General features: G+C 44.2%; 1 protein-coding gene across 5 annotated transcripts in view; it reads left to right on the forward strand.

Annotated features, from left to right (window-relative positions):
* Positions 1 to 13,533, forward strand: part of SLC8A3 (solute carrier family 8 member A3) — a 142,981-nt gene extending 129,448 nt beyond the window's left edge. For 2 of the 5 annotated variants that reach the window (XM_023230233.1, XM_023230240.2), the window contains exons 4-8: positions 1,533 to 1,550; positions 5,613 to 5,728; positions 6,611 to 6,710; positions 8,708 to 8,983; positions 11,418 to 13,533. In XM_023230233.1, coding sequence (XP_023086001.1) covers positions 1,533 to 1,550; positions 5,613 to 5,728; positions 6,611 to 6,710; positions 8,708 to 8,983; positions 11,418 to 11,794 — 887 coding nt within the window. In that variant the 3' untranslated portion in view covers positions 11,795 to 13,533. Of the gene's footprint in view, positions 1 to 1,532; positions 1,551 to 5,603; positions 5,729 to 6,610; positions 6,711 to 8,707; positions 8,984 to 11,417 lie in introns of all 5 variants that reach the window. The other 3 variants (XM_023230247.1, XM_023230253.1, XM_023230225.1) reach the window with 2 other exon arrangements.
* The last annotated feature ends 3,239 nt before the right edge of the window (positions 13,534 to 16,772 follow it).

Here is a 16,772-nt window from a genome sequence, read left to right on the forward strand (position 1 = left end):
TATCTATCTATCTATCTATCTATCTATCTATCTATCTATCTATCTATTCATCCATCTGCCTATCTGTATTTATCTATCTCAATGTAGTGAGGAAAATCATTGATCCATTAACCTTTGGAATTCTACATGGGAGATACCTAAAAAAGTGAACTGCCTTGTTTATGTATCATGCAGACTCTGGATCCACATATGGCTATGAATATAGGGTGATTGATCACAGGCCTGATTTGCATTCCTGCAGATTCTTAGAAAAAAAAGAAAAATTCACAGACCTGTCCCCCCAGTTCCCCCACAACACACACTCCTTCCTCAGCAATCTCTATTAGTCACCAACTACACCACAAATATGTGGCAAGCTCTTCCCAGACCTTTATCTGAGAGCCAAGGAGTGAGGGGCTGTACTAAGATACCATAGAAATGAAAATGTGGTATGTCACAAGAGTTTCCTTAATTCTTAGATCTTAAACTCTAAGAGGGTTCAGCATAAGTACAAATTCAAGGGCTAGAGACAACCTGTATTGGGTGTGTCTTTAACTCAGTTTCCCAATCCACATAGGGACCTTGCATTTGTCATCTCCCATCTATGTACAGCTGTTGGTATGACTGTTTCTCTGTTCCAGAATACCTGGACTCTGATTTAGCCTGTGCTTTCTGAAACAGAAAGATCACCCAACCAGAGATGCAGCACCATGAGATCTATGGAAAAGACAGTTGCCAAAATAGACAGCAAACAGCCAAACTTAATTGAACACTACCACATGCAGGGACTTTGCTTAGCAGAGGTGATACAAAATGGCAGGAGCCCATAGCCCTAACCTCCAGGATAGATCTATAGTAAAGACAAACCATTCAAGGAAAACATTCTGCAGGACTTACATTTTTGCTAAGTCATCCTTTTAGGGGAAGTCAAAGTTCTAGTCAACATGGTAGCTAGGAAGGCATTTGTGGTCATGGAAACCTTATGGGTACTGAGAAGCTGAGCATGAGTTCAGCTAAGTCGTTAGGGATGGAAGACATAGACCTGGGCACTGTTCTACTCTTGCACAATACTACCTATTTCCTTGAGCTCCCATTAAAGCCCCATGGTCATTTTTGCCACTGATAAGTTAGCCACTCTGGCAGGGTTGCAACTTACACAGTTTTCATGATAACTGGATTCTCACTCCTTTTTTTACAGAATGGATGTGATAACCTGATATCCTACACAGTCATGAGTGACCAACCCACCCACTTGGTTCCTCATCCTCATTCCTCTATTCCTAGCCCTTAGGGCAGCCGGGAAAGCATGGGAGCAAATGCCTTCACCAGGGACCTGGTGCTCAGCAGCCTCTCTGGTGGCTCACACCTCTTGCTGCTGCTCTGTGCATGCTCCAAAGCTGCTTTTTGCATGTGGCTGCTGAGCTCTCACCTACTAAGCTCACTGCTTTCCTTATGCTGCCAGCAACCACAAAACCTGGGAATACTTTCAAGATGGGACCTTAATGTTCTTTCCTTTTCTTTCTTCCACTTGTCTGGTATCCATTTGCAAACAGCGCTCCTGTTATCTCCAGGTAAGAGATGTCTTGTCCCCCTCTTTTCTTTCCACTTCTTGCCAGTGCCATTATTTGGTTTAAGACCAATGTCCTTTGATTTATTGAATAAGAACTGCAGGCTCAAGTTAACCTGACAATTTCTCCCAAGGACTGGGAGATTTATTTTCCCACATGAAGAAATTATGAGAAAGCAATTGTGAGGAAGGCAATTCCTTGAGCATCACTTCTGTCTGTGGATGTTGGTAAAAGCATAGCTGATCCTCTCTGGGACCAGGAAGAGAAATTAAGCTTACCAAGGAGATGGTGGGTCATAGACTTCTCCTGAGTCTTAATTCATCTGCCATCTCATGTTGTGGGGGAAGAGACAGTGAGATTCAGAGCTGGAATCTCCTAACATAATTGTGATAGGATTTGAAAAAAAAAAAATGCTTTAATCCCAAGGGCTGCAGGGAAAATCACCAAACCTGCTGTGAGAATAGGAAAAGCAATTTTTAAATAATCTGGAATTTTACCAGTCCTGGAGCTCTTCCATCTCATCACAGCAGAGGCTTAAATTGTTAGAATTTTGGTTCATTTGTCATTGACCCTTAAAGTCCTATGTACCATGTACAAGATGAATTAGGATAGGGGGTTGGGGCAGTGTTCTGGCTGGAAATATAAATTTTAGAGAATTTAGTTTGGAGAGATTCTCGTGCAGAATCTAGATGCTGTAGAGGACATGCACCTACTTTGAGAGTATGCTTGCGTGAGTGGAAACCAATCATAAACAACATTCAACTTCCTGAGCAGATATGAAAGCATTTTCAGCATGTCTAGCAATACTATAACTCTTTGTGCAAGCAGAGTGGCCTACACAAGACAGTTTCAGTATATTTTAAAAGAACATCTTACATTTCATCAGTTCTTTGAACACAGAAAAAAAATGTTAAGGTCACTTAAGAGGCAAAACATCTTACAGAGTTCATTGGTATTCAAAGTCACCTACAGGCTACATCCTGGGTTCAGGAAGGGGTGGTGTACATAGTAAGGACATTTGCCTTCTGGGAGCCTTAAACAAAAAAAAAATGTAGGTAACTCCTACATTTTTATTTTGTGGAGAAAACACAATCATTCCAGCTTCCTTGGCTTTTTGCATCTTTTTTATACCAACAAGATAAGGGCTATCCCCAACCCTCTGTTCTTCACTCTTCTCCCAGGGTATTGATTTCCTAGCACTGGGTTTTTCTTCTCCACTTCACTCATCCTCTTGCCTGTGAAGGTATGTAAGCCTTCTTTGTTCCAACTGTTTCCTCCACCCCACCCCACATATATGCATAACAAAGATTGTGATTTAATTTAAGTTTCTTTCTACTTTTAACATATTTGCAAACATCAATAGAAGCTAAAATGGGAAAAAGGAAATGTTTCTTTTCCTAGCTCTTTCAATCTGCAAATCTTTAATTTAGGAGCACTTGATTAGCCTTTCAACCTGCTGGAAATCTCAAATCCTGGTTTTAATTTTCCTAGGTGGACAGGCAAACATGATTAATGTGCCTGGTGGTGAAAGACAGAAAGTGAATATGTTCATTCTGAGCCACCCTCCCAAGCTCAGGCACCTTGCAGGAAGAGCACTAGCTGCATCACTCTGCAGAGTGTTCACAACGTCCTATTCTTGCCTGGCCTGGCAAGCTCTTTGTCCTTTCAATATTTGTTCAATCTTCCATCCTATTCATGTTCTATCTCTCTCCCCCCTTCCAGCCTCTCTTCCTGTTCCTAGAACCGAGAGTTTATTTACTCAGTCTGAATATCTAGATCACCTGCCATTTATTCTTTTTACTTGAAATTCTGAGGAGTCACATAAACAAGTGATCAGAATCACTGTGGTCCTCTGAATTGGAGACTTATAATTCTCTCAAGAAATAAACAAAATTTGAATTTAAAGGAATGATCATGACAAAAATAGAAAAAGGCAGGAATTATTGCCAAACCAAGAAACTAGAAACTAGAATTAACTTAAAGGCGTGTGGCTCAATCAATTAACAAATATATACAGAGAGCCTCTGTGGGACTATGGGAGATCCAAAGATAGAGGACTGGTTATTTGCCAATGGGATTTTTTGCAGAAAGCTAGATGGAAAAACTAGCTTTCTAGTTTTTCTGTGGTGTGACTGTCACCACAGGGGTGAACAGGTCAGTAAGTAGATCAATACCCTGCCAGATGGATATGGTGCTAGATTGATAGGTGGACAAGGGGTTAGACAGGTACATTTATATGTCACTGGAGAGCTCATTATATTGGTATAAAGTTATTGTGTCACATGTAAAGTATGACATGGGGGAATTGAAGAGGAAGGAGTGGAATAAAACTGTCACTGCTAAGATAGGCATTGTGATATGGTGCTTAAACTCGCAAGTAAAGGAAAAGTAATGGAATCTGTGTGTGTTTTTCTAAGAGCTTTTTCCCAGAGTAGCTTGCAGTCTGGCTTCTAGGGTTGCTGACCTCATAGCCAGAAGCCTAGATTCACCCAGATTTACCTTCAGAATTAACTAATCAGAGACTCAAATTCAATAGCCTAAACGAAGTCAGGCTGCTAGAGGATGTCTGCTGCCTTGGAAATATGCAGAAAGACATGGATCCTTGAGAAAACATTGTTTCCAAAAATGGCCACCAGCACGAGAGGAAGGACAGCACCACGGACAGCTCCCAGACATTTTAGGACTGCCTTCTGTGTTTGGTGCCGGAAACACTGAGCAAAACAGCGAGCTCAGGAAGTCTCCGCACACTCTCATACCATCTTCCTGCAGGCCAACTAAGAAAATTCTTACAGGCCGGGCGCGGTGGCTCAAGCCTGTAATCCCAGCACTTTGGGAGGCCGAGACGGGCGGATCCCGAGGTCAGGAGATCGAAACCAACCTGGCTAACACAGTGAAACCCCGTCTCTACTAAAAATACAAAAAACTAGCCGGGCGAGGTGGCGGGCGCCTGTAATCCCAGCTACTCCGGAGGCTGAGGCAGGAGAATGGCGTAAACCCTGGAGGCGGAGCTTGCAGTGAGCTGAGATGCGGCCACTGCACTCCAGCCCGGGCGACAGAGCAAGACTCCGTCTCCAAAAAAAAAAAAAAGAAAAGAAAATTCTTACATAAAATACAAGGCTGTCTGTTTGGTAACTTAAACCCTTGGCTTATAGTCTTTTCAGTGAATTTCTTTCCTTGCAAACTCAAGAGCTGGAGTCTCATGACTCCCCTTGCTTCACCAATTCCCCAGCTAGAGAGAAAAGACCTTCTTGGCCTCTGACCCATTTTGTCCTTGAGATTTTCCAAGGACTACAGGATTTCCCTGGGAGGTTTACTGTGTTTTAATGAAAACAATTAAGGAGCTGAATAAAAGAATTAATTGCTTGTGAGAATGTGGACTTGGATGGGAAGATGTTTAAATGAGCTCTGAAAGAAACAAGCTGCCAAGAGCAATTTTCAAATCAAAGGGGAATAAAAAGATTCAATCTCTATTTCACTCTAATCCAGAAAACATGTCTTCATGGAGAAGTGGTCTTAAAATGGACTCGCCAGCCAAAATGGAAAAAAACAAAAAACAAAAAACAAAACTGTTCAACGTGAGAAGGGACTATTGGTAAATGAGTCAAGATGCTGTGAAACCAGTAGACATTTCCTTGGAATAAATGTGCTTCTGCACCTTCAAGAACTCTTACAGGAAGTGGTTGAACAAACAGGCCCAACAGTTCAGAATAGTTCAGAGTCAAAACACTTGCCCTTTCTTCCCAGTTCCCCAACATCTCACTGAATGTCTTGAGAACTTCACTTGATGCTATTTCTCAGGAGACCTTTGGATCAGGTTGTCCACCCACATATGAAAGAGAAAGAGGAATGCTTATCCCAGCCTGCAAGACACATTCTCATGGTCTGATTATAAAGTGTTTAGTACTTCATAAAAAGAGGCACTAAAATATATATATAAATTCCCCATTCCCAAGAGTTACTTGCTTTGTACCCACTGCCCATGTCTAATACTCTGAGCTGTATCCTTCCAGGGAATGGAAAAGGTGTTAAAGTGAGTCCGATTTTGTTTTGTTGCAGAGTTGACAGACAGGAAGCTGACTCTGGAGGAAGAAGAGGCCAAGAGGATAGCAGAGATGGGAAAGCCAGTATTGGGTGAACACCCCAAACTAGAAGTCATCATCGAAGAGTCCTATGAGTTCAAGGTCAGGCAAACAGTGAGGTCTAATTGAATAATAAATAAATTAAAGTGGGAGGCAGAAGACCTGGGGTGTTTTTTTCCACTTTCACTAGTGAATATGTGAAGTTGAAACTGAACAAATCACTTACTCACCCCAGGTCTCAGTTTCTCCATTTGTAACATGAAACAAATAGTGCTGGCCATTTGTATGCTAGGAATATTGTGAGGAAACATAACATAGAATATGAAATAAGTGGGCTAGAAAGTCCTGAGATGTATTATCACTACTGTTTAACTGTATTATTAAAGCAAAAATATTAAAACCCACTACTATAGGGCAAGATATATTAACATCATTATTATTCTTCTTTATTGTATTACTCTAAATAGCCAATTTCAAAAGTCACAGCCAGGCCAGGCAGTGAGGAACTCACACCTGTAATCTCAGCACTTTGGGAGGCTAAGGTGGGAGGATCACTTGTGCCTAGGAGTTTGAGACCAGCCTGGGCAACACAGGGAGACCCCATCTCTACAAAAAATAAAACAAAATGAAGATCAGCTTGGCATGGTTGTACATGCCTATGGTCCCAGCTACTCAGGAGGCTGAAGTGGGAGGATGGCTTAGGTCCAGGAGGTTGAGGCTGCAATGAGCCATGATTGCACCACTGCACTCCAGCCTGGGTGATAGAGTGAGACCCTGTCTCAAACAAAACAAAACAAAAAGATTACAACCAAAAACAAAGGGAAATAGAAGGATTGCCTCAAAAGAGATCGCCCAAGGCCATTCCATGCATAACTGTCAGAACACCCTGGAGACAGGGCATCTTTCATTCCTTTGAAGAACCAGACTCCTCATTGGTTCTGAGCATTCTAACTTCATGGTTCCCAGTTTTTCTCTTCCTAACAGACTACGGTGGACAAACTGATCAAGAAGACAAACCTGGCCTTGGTTGTGGGGACCCATTCCTGGAGGGACCAGTTCATGGAGGCCATCACCGTCAGTGCAGGTGAGAAGCGTCTCAGGCTGGCCTTGCTGGGAGAAGCAGGCAACCTCTGAGAAGGAAGCGTAAAGCCACGTTAACAGTCGGCCAGTCCCTGGGCAGGCGTGTGTGTTCAGTCTTCCCAGCTCTAGTCCTAGGTGTCTACTGCCTCACTGGATCACTTTGGAAAAGAACCGTGGCATAACTGAAAAACATGGCTATCTCTGGTTTCAAATACTTGCTCTGCTATGTGAAGTGGAACAATGTACGCTCTCTGACCTCAATGTCCTCATCCCAAAGGGGAACTACTGCTACCTTTCTCAGAAAGGTAGAAAAGTACAGAGTCTTGTATAAAATCCAAACTCAATAAATTCTGATTTCTGTCGTTCTTCCTTTTCTTTTGTTTGGTCCCCCTCTTCTGTAAAATGTGGGACAATTCTGATTTAGAGATGTGGGAGTTAGGAGTTTATAAAATGTGTTGCATCGACTCTCCAACAAAACACCCTGGATGATTCCAAACCCCTCCCTCGGCATTTACTGACAGGCTCCCTCAGTAATGACCCACAGCACAGCCAGGAGTCCTAGCAGCCTGTGGGGACTGCTGGTTGGAACAAGGACAGAAAGGGTCTCCCAACCACCGTCACTATCACCCCAGCACCACTGAGGCCTCCTTGCACTGCCGAGCACTACTGGCCTTGTATTTTATTGAGAGGCTTTGTTGTCATAGCAACCCACAGGGTCATATCCCCAAGGCCCCAGAGCCACAGCAAAAGGACAGCCAGGAAGAGAGGTTTGCTGCTGCTGCTGCCGCCCCACTTTTGTCATTGCCTGCTTTAGATCTTTCTAGCTCCCCCTCTGATGACCTGACTGTGCCCCTTTGAGACAATACACGGAATGTAGGCCACATCATCTACCCCGCTCCTTTTACAAAGGAGGGGCCTAGGGTTCAGAAATAAGAGATTATTTACCCCAGCTTACAGATTTTCTTCATGGCAAAGCTGGAATGAGAACCCAAGTGTTCTGACTCCTGTTCTTTCAAAACCCAGCTTCTACCGGTTATGCCAAAACATGACAGAGGTTGCCGTTGGCAAGGCACAGGCATGCCTCAGCACACCCTCCCCTCCAGGGCTGCTGAGTGGGCAACTCTGCCCACATTCCTGGCAAGGACAATCAAGGCCCATCCTGCTCTTTCCCATGAGATATTTGGAGGATGGCACTGGCTCTGCAGTATATTCTCATGATCTGGAATGACAGCCATTCCTCAGGGGACAGATAATGACCAGAACCACCATGGTTATTGCAGCAGTCAAGTCAGAAAATTTGAGAGGAGCCCTGGTGGTGTCCAGTGAAGAGTGGCCATGCTGAACTGATTTTACTTTCCTTGCCTAGACAACAAAACGCAGCCTGTACGTTCTCCTTTCTTTCTTTTTTTAAAATTTTACTTTAAGTTCTGGGGTACATGTGCAGAACATGCAGTTTTGTTACGTAGGTATACATGTGCCATGGTGGTTTGCTGTACCCATCAACCCGTCATCTACATTACGTATTTCTCTTAATGCTGTACCTCCCCTAGTCCTCACTCCCTGACAGGCCCTGGTGTGTGATGTTCCCCTCCCTGTGTCCATGTGTTCTCATTGTTCAGCTCCCATTTATGAGTGAGAACATGTGGTGTTTGGTTTTCTGTTCTTGAGTTAGTTTGCTGAGAATGATGGTTTGCATCCTCCTTTCTTTCTGCTCCACTGTCTTGTCCGTCTTAATCTCCTTCTTTCTTTTCTTCCTTATTCCCTGGCCCTCTCTCTCCCACTCTACCTTGGTGCCCTGCATTCAAATTGACCGGTGAGGCATACCAAATTGTTTCCCAACTATTTTCTGGCATCGTGGCCCTGGCCCCCGTCAGCTGCCCGGAAGACAGCTGGAGTCCCCTTCTAGCGGATGATGCCTGTGGTGCAGGTTGGGCTTGACTTTCTTATGAATGATTATCTGACCTCACTACCCTTTCTCTTGCCTGTTTATCTTGCCTCCAGCAGGGGATGAGGATGAGGATGAATCCGGGGAGGAGAGGCTGCCCTCCTGCTTTGACTACGTCATGCACTTCCTGACAGTCTTCTGGAAGGTGCTGTTTGCCTGTGTGCCCCCCACAGAGTACTGCCACGGCTGGGCCTGCTTCGCCGTCTCCATCCTCATCATCGGCATGCTCACCGCCATCATTGGGGACCTGGCCTCGCACTTCGGCTGCACCATTGGTCTCAAGGATTCAGTCACAGCTGTTGTTTTCGTGGCATTTGGCACCTCCGTCCCAGGTGAGAGTGAGAGGTGCCTGAATTTGCAAAGAGGATTTTACCTGGTTCAAATGACCGCTGGACTCCATCTGATTATCTTCCATACCATCTCAGATCTGAACTTAAAGAGCCTCTGCCCTTAAAGTGCACGAAAGTCAATCAAAGAGATGAGTAATGACATTAGTAATGACAGCTAATATTTCTTGAGCACTTTCAATGTGACAGACACTATGTGTGTTCAGCAATTTACACGTTTACATTTTCTCCCTGTAATGTTTCCCAAAGCCCTATTAAATAGGGTAAGTTATTATCCCCACTTCACAGACAAAGAAACTGAGGCCCACAGAGGTTAAGCTACATGCCCAAGTAAGTGGTCCAATTTCTTAACCTCCACATTATGTGAATAGATGCAAACAGTGAAATTAAAAGAATGTAGATATTGTTCTCCTTCTATTTACCTCTGGCGATCTCCGAGAGGTTAAAGATTAGCCAACTCAAAGATATCAAAGGAGAAATGCCCACATACATTCTTGGCCTCCTCTACTTGGAAGGACACTGTGAGTACAAAGCATCTCCTAGCAGAACAGGCAAAGGAAGCTCCACGGCTTTTATCTTTTTATAGGATGAATTACATACTTTTTCTTTTTCTTAGGAACACTCAGAGACAAACAAAAATGAGCAGACATTCCTTTATTCGTTGAATAAATATTTACTAAGCACGTATTATGCCTGTTACAGTATTGTGCTAGTTTTTGGGACTATAGTGAAAGGCAAGATACACATGCTTCCTTCTCCACGTGGAGTTTATAATCTAGTGAAGGAGATAACACTCAACTACTATAATTAAAGTTATCTTGTTAAATCCTAAGAAGAAAAAGAAAAGGTACTGCATAAGGACGGAAGCTGGGCCTGAATGTAAGAGTTAGCAGGTAGAGAGGGGCTGCACTAGCCCAGGTCCTTTACTTAATTTAATTGGGGGCTTTGGGGCCTCTGAACTCTGAACATCTGCCAGGGAGCTGGCATCCCAGTTGCCCCAGAAAGAAACAGAGCGCATCCTCCTGCAGGAGGTTAGGCTAAATCTCATCAGGCAGGACTCTTCTGGCTGGACCAAGAGAAATCTTTCCTGTACCAAGCAAACATATCCTTCAAGACAGTAGCTGAATTCACATCAAATTCTAGGAAAACCTCTTTCCAAAACCCCAGCGCAGGCCAGTGGGATTATTTGTCCATTAGTGATGCAAGAGATTTAGTTATTGTGGAAATGCATCAGGAGGTTGGAAATTAGATGGATGATCCCGGGAAGGCCTGTGGATGAGATGCCCTGTGATCTCTGTTCTCCAAGCCTTGGGGAACCTGAACTATCAGAGGGGAGGGAGGAAATATGAGGGAAAGCATAGAGGTGGGAAGAAGTATCAGAGGATCAGAAGCAAACAACAACAACAACACCAAAAAAAAACAAAAAACAAAAAAACAAGGCCATAGGCAAGACAGGGTAAGAGGTTTTCTCTGGGAGATCTAAAAAAAAATGGCAATAATGAAGCAAACCAGGCAGATATCTTTGGGCAGCTCCAAGTCCTTGCAATTGGCCAAGACAACAGCTAACAGCATTTGAGGCTTTAAGAAGGTTATCCTGTGATCCACTCATCTGATTTAGTGGCTTTGGCTGAAGTTCTTTGGATATAGTTGATGGTATGGAAAGGGTCCTTAACTGAGGGCTTTAGGGTCAAGTCTCTTGCTAACATCCTATGTGACCTTGGGTAAATTATTTGACCCTTATTTTTCTTACCTGTAAAATAAAAGAATTGGGCTACATGTCTCTGACAGTCCTCCCTATAGCTACAATCTGTACCAAGATCTAAAGTCAAACACCCTGCAAGGCCCTGTGATACACATAAAAACCACAAAGACAGAGCCCCGTCTTCCTTGAATCCACAGTTCACCCTGCACGTCCCCATCATGCTTCCACAGCATGTCCTCTGTCCCCAAAATCCAGTACCTCGTCCAGTGCTGAGTCAGTAGGCATTGCTCAATAACTGTTGGTGGTTTGTGAATAAATGCTCCATATGACAGTTAAAATCAGGCATCTACTCCAAGCAGCTTCCCACGGTGTCAAGGTTCCCTGGGGAGATATTATGGGATGGCAAACTTCCCTTACCGAAAAAGTAGTCAAAGGAGAACAATAAGCCCACTCAGTAAATATCAGAACTGGAAAGCCCTTCAGAACCTTTTAGATCACTGCAGATGAGGGATGGGAAGCCCAGACTAGGGATGTGACCTACCCAGGGCCGCAGGGCTTGCTTGTGGCAGAGCTAGGAGGTAGGAGTGGCCCCCTAGCCCTTGTCTCTCATTCCTGGGCTCAGCCCACCAGCTCAAGCTGCTTTTTGGGCATACTGGAAGACAGACCTTGCACACCTTAGCCTCCTGCCAGCTCCCATGTGTCTCTGTCCTTTTCCAGATACATTTGCCAGCAAAGCTGCTGCCCTCCAGGATGTATATGCAGACGCCTCCATTGGCAACGTGACGGGCAGCAATGCCGTCAATGTCTTCCTGGGCATCGGCCTGGCCTGGTCCGTGGCCGCCATCTACTGGGCTCTGCAGGGACAGGAGTTCCACGTATCGGCTGGCACGCTGGCCTTCTCCGTCACCCTCTTCACCATCTTTGCATTTGTCTGCATCAGCGTGCTCTTGTACCGACGGCGGCCACACCTGGGAGGGGAGCTTGGTGGCCCCCGTGGCTGCAAGCTCGCCACGACATGGCTCTTTGTAAGCCTGTGGCTCCTCTACATACTCTTTGCCACACTAGAGGCCTATTGCTACATTAAGGGGTTCTGAGCTGCAGAACAGAGCCTCCGACAGGGCAGGCCTAAGACTTCTCCTAAGAGAAGGGCACTTCCCCACCAGTGACCTCTCCAGGCTGCGTTGCCCTAGAGAGGCAGCATCAGGACCCAAGCCCCAGGAACTTCACCCAACTTAGGCCCTGGCAATGAACTGAAAGGGCAAAGTCTTAATCAATCAAACAATGGAGGAATCACCGACTTTACACAGTATTTAATTAAATACAAACAAACAACAGCAACAAATCCACCTCCACCCCATCTCCTCCTCATATCCCTGACCCAAAGCAAAGGTCAGAGCCTTTCACCTCCTTCTGATTATTCCACCTTCTGATTATTCCTTTGCCTCTCATTTCTTTGGAGGCAGGGTTTCTCCTCTCTGCCCAATTCCATATGTCCCTATTATCTCACTCAGCTGATAAGACGTGAAAATGAGTCACACTCATGTGGCTAGGGTGGGGTTCTTTTTTCATTGTAATCATTATTGTGGTTGCTTTCATTTTGCCATTAGGTTTTGCTTATTGTTTTGTTTTGTCTTTTTTTTTTTTTTCTGAAGTGAGTGAAAAAGGTGCCACGAAGGAATTCCAGGTCTGAGCCAACAGAGAGAAACATGAATTTTCAGACACATGCTCTCCCACCACCCCTTGGCTCCATCAAGATCCAGTTCCCCATCTCACTGTTTTCTCTGAGTTCTTGGGAGGAGTGATGGCATTGGGGTAGAAATAAGCTCACTCACCCATGCAGGGTACTAAAGATCTTACAGGAGCTTCAACTGGAGCAGGAGGAGCTTTTTATACTTACGTTGAATCAAGTCAAATACAAAAAGCAATTGTCCCTCTTTGCCCAAGTCTTTCCAGTTCTGTGTGTCTTATAGTGTCCATGTCCACTTGTGTATCCTTCTGCAGGAAGACCCACCAAGTAGGAGAGATGGGACAAAAATAGGAATGGCGTGTGATGACAAAGGGCTACTGGAAGAACAAAAGGGATTCAGCCCTTCTTAGTATCTTTGACTTTGTACCTGAGGCAGGAGAGAAGAGATATCCAACCAGTGAGAGATTTAAGTGAAAAGTTTGTATTTTAAATGTCAATGTGCTTGAGAAATGTCACCTTCACCACTCTCTTGCTTCCTAATGCTCTATACAAAGAGAGCTGACTATATTTCTTGAAGTAGTGTAAAAACTTAAGAGATTTTATAAGAGAACAAGGGGCTCCCTTCACCTCTCCTGGTCCCTCAGGTCACATAGGAAAGCATTTTTACAAGATAGGAACTGGAATTCCTCATTTCTCCCACGTTCCTGCTTGTTTTTAAACTTCATGAAGCTCTTTTTCCAGCCTATGGGGTAGTTCTTGCTCCAGTAAGAGGAATCTTAGTTGTCATAATCCTGTGGAGCCTGGGTTTTTAGAGAAAGAGATCTCTGTGCCCTACAGACCTTTTCCCAACAAATGTGGGAAGGACCTGGCTTTAACACACACACACACACATACACGCAAATAAACAGACATAAGATGTCATCACGAAACTGCCCACGGATCTTTAGGCTTTCTGCATTGACATAAATACATTTTCTAAGCGGGGGAGAAATTAAAAAACACCTGTTAATTTTAAACACATTTTTTAAGAAAAAAATAACTAAAAAAGAAACAGTGCTCATGTCATAAGCTATGTTGACAGTTGCCAGTGGAAATGTTGGGTTGGTTCAAAAAAAAATAAAAGCTATACTTATATCTCTCTACATACAGCTTGCTTCTCCCTGTGTTTCTTCAGTGGAAGGTCCAGGGGTCACAGTGGGCTTCTTCTGAGGAGACGTGACTCAGGTCAAGGTGTCACCACCCCTCACAGTCAGGTGCCAATGTGTCAAACCCAGTATATTTTAAGCAAAAGTACTTCAGGAAAATGCCACTTGTCAAAACCTGAACTTTGCGAAATTGGAAGATGTAAGTAGTAGTAAGAGCTGTGGTAGTTATGGAGGAAGGAGGTTTCTGTATCAGAAAGGCAGTGGCCGTGCCAGACTCCAGCTAGGAAAACAGTGCCCTGAACCTATTACCAACAGACATGTCTTCACTCATTCATTTATTCATCATTCATTCAACAAACAATTTAGGAGCATGTCGAATATATTGAATGACACTCTGGTGATACAAAGAAGAGCAAGACATAGTTCCTGACCTCAAGAAACTCACAGTTTAGGCTGGGCATGGTGGCTCATGCCTGTAATCCCAGCACTTTGGGAGGCAGAGGCAGGTGGATTGCTTGAGGTCAGGAGTTCAAGACAAGCCTGGCTAACAGGTCTACTAAAAATTTTAAAAGTTAGCCAGGCATGGTGGCACATGCCTGTAATCCCAGTCACTCAGAAGGCTGAGGCACAATAATTGCTTGAACCCAGGAGACAGAAGTTGCAGTGAGCTGAGATTGTGACTCCAGCCTAGGCGACAAAGCAAGACTCTGTCTAAAACAAAACAAAACAAACAAAAATCTCACAGTCTACATGAGGGAAGTGATCCAGAAGCCCACTAAACCTATTCAAAGAACAGGGCAATGCTGCGAAGGCCTGGTGGGGGGATCTTGTGGAACCCAAGGCAGGAGGCACAGCCGCCAGGCCGTAGGAGCCTGAAAGCCATCGGGAACTGAGCCCACTCTCCCCACCTTCCCCAGGCCACCTGGTCTCTCTCACCCTTGCTTACTTCTGCCCATTGGGCCCATCCTCTTCTTTTATCTCCCAAGGTGCTTCCTCTGATTTATTTTCTTACACACAGCCCAGCACAGTCACCAGCCCTGACATTATATCATGACCTCACAGCTTTGGTCACCACAATGAACTGGAACTTCCCTCTTTTCCTCTGAGTGCAAATTCTCAATCGAGAGAATATGGCCAACTCTCCATCTCCAGAGGGCCATTCTGAGAAGGCAGAATCCTTTGTAGAAGGCAGTCACAGTGTTGGGGTGCCTGTGGATTGGGTGCTTTGTGTCAAATGTTCATTCTTGGTACAAACAACCCAGGTGCGGAGAGGAGGGTGATGATCACATTGTAGGTACTATTGCCCCTTCTGAAAGCCAAGTGATGGGAAGGGGTTTATGATGCATGTGGACACCAAAGTGCAAATGCTAATGGCAGTCCTATGCCCTGAGCACTCTAAAAGTGACCTAAACAGAGTGCCATGGGAACACAATGGAAGGAAACATTAACTCAGCCTGGAAGAATTGGGAAAGACTTCACAGAGAATGTAACAGGTAAGTAGGATCTCGAAGGAAGATGAAATCATGATTTACTTTGGTGAGGGGCTTCATATTGAAGGATGGACAAAAAGTGAACAGCACATTCAAAGGCACACGCGTAAAGCATGACCTGGCACAGTCATGGAATGGCAGCAGTCAGTATGGCTAGGATAGAAGTCAAGAGGAAGGCTAAGGGTAGGTGGATCCTAACTGTGGCCCCACCGTGCCCTCTGCTGAGGTTTAGAAGTTGTCTGCAATAGGGTCCTGGGCTTAAACTTTTGGCCAAAAATGGGGCTGAGAAAGCAGCATCAGGAACACAATTCCTACCATGGAAGCTGAGAACGAGATGTCAATGGGATTTGTGAGTGTAACAGATTAGCACAAAAAGCAGGCAGGGAAAGAGGTTGGACTAAAAGCCTCATTCAGTTTTTTTTGCCAGTCACTAAGTTAAAAATGGAAAAAAAAAAAAAAGTCTTTTAGCAGATTAAATGGTAGATACAAAATCACAAAATCCATTTGTGCCCATCATCACTACCATTTTCTGAGTCCTTTCTGGGTTATCCAGGTGTTAGGCTTTGTCAAAACAGGAGATGGAATGAACAATAAATAGGAGGAGAGTTGAGGAATGCATCCCAGGAATCTGAAGCCCTGGGTACTAGTTTAGATACCCCCACTAACAATCCCTCTTCTCTTTGGATCCATCTTCTCTCTGGATCACAATTTCCTGAACTATAAGTGAGGTTTTCATAAAAGACCTCTGAAGCCAATTACTTCTAGCTTTAATATTGTGGTCCTAGAATATACACAAAAGCAGTGTGTGTGTGCGTGTGCACACAGGCATGCACACATGCATGCACACACTCAAACTGCCCAGCTACCTTAATTGACACACCATTGCAGATGCCCCTTTGCAACTCCTTGGCCCTATGGCCTGGGTATTAGTCAATATGAAGAAGACGTTGTTAGCCATTGTGCATGTGTTCATTTTCAGCACTTCTTACTGATAGCCACAACATGCCCACCTCTTTGGCTCATTTATCATTAAGGCAATGTTAGCTGCTGTAATAAATAAACCCCAATGTTTCAATGCCTTAGCAGGATAAAATTTTATTTCTAACTCCTGTAATAATCCAATAAAGATGTTCTTGGTCAGCAGGTGGCTTTCATCCATGTGATGATTCAGGGACTCAGTTTCCTTCTATTTTGTAACTCTGTCAGCCTCTGGGGCCCTGGAGTGTTCTTCGTCTAGCAGTAGATGGAACAAAAATTAGAAAAAGCCCACACACACACTTCTGACTACCTTGGTTTTGAAGTAGTACTCATTACTTTCACTCATATTCTTTTATTAGTAAAAGCTGGTCACTTCAACCTACTCACATGCAACAGAGACTAGGAGATATTATCCTTGTCAGGGCAGCCACTTCCCACTGACCATTCTATACTGCAAAAGGATGAAATGTGTTTGAATGTTTGCCTCTGCCACACTCCCCTTTGTGATTAAAGATAGATATTTTTACTATCGATGGCCAAGAGCAATCTGACCTATGTCTATGTGGATTTTTGTGGTTTACAAAAAGCCTTTCATATACATGTGTTTGAGTCTGATAAGAACCACAAGTGGTAGATACCCTTATTTTATCAACGAAGTTCTGAGAGGTTAGATGATTTCCCAGGAGAATGCAGATAGTAAGAGGCAGACACAAACACAGGTTTTCTGATTCCAAATTCAAGTTCTTCCCAGAATATTATGAACCCTTGCGAC

Source organism: Piliocolobus tephrosceles, chromosome 6 (genome assembly GCF_002776525.5).
Source record: "Piliocolobus tephrosceles isolate RC106 chromosome 6, ASM277652v3, whole genome shotgun sequence".
NCBI classification, from domain to species: domain Eukaryota; kingdom Metazoa; phylum Chordata; class Mammalia; order Primates; family Cercopithecidae; genus Piliocolobus; species Piliocolobus tephrosceles.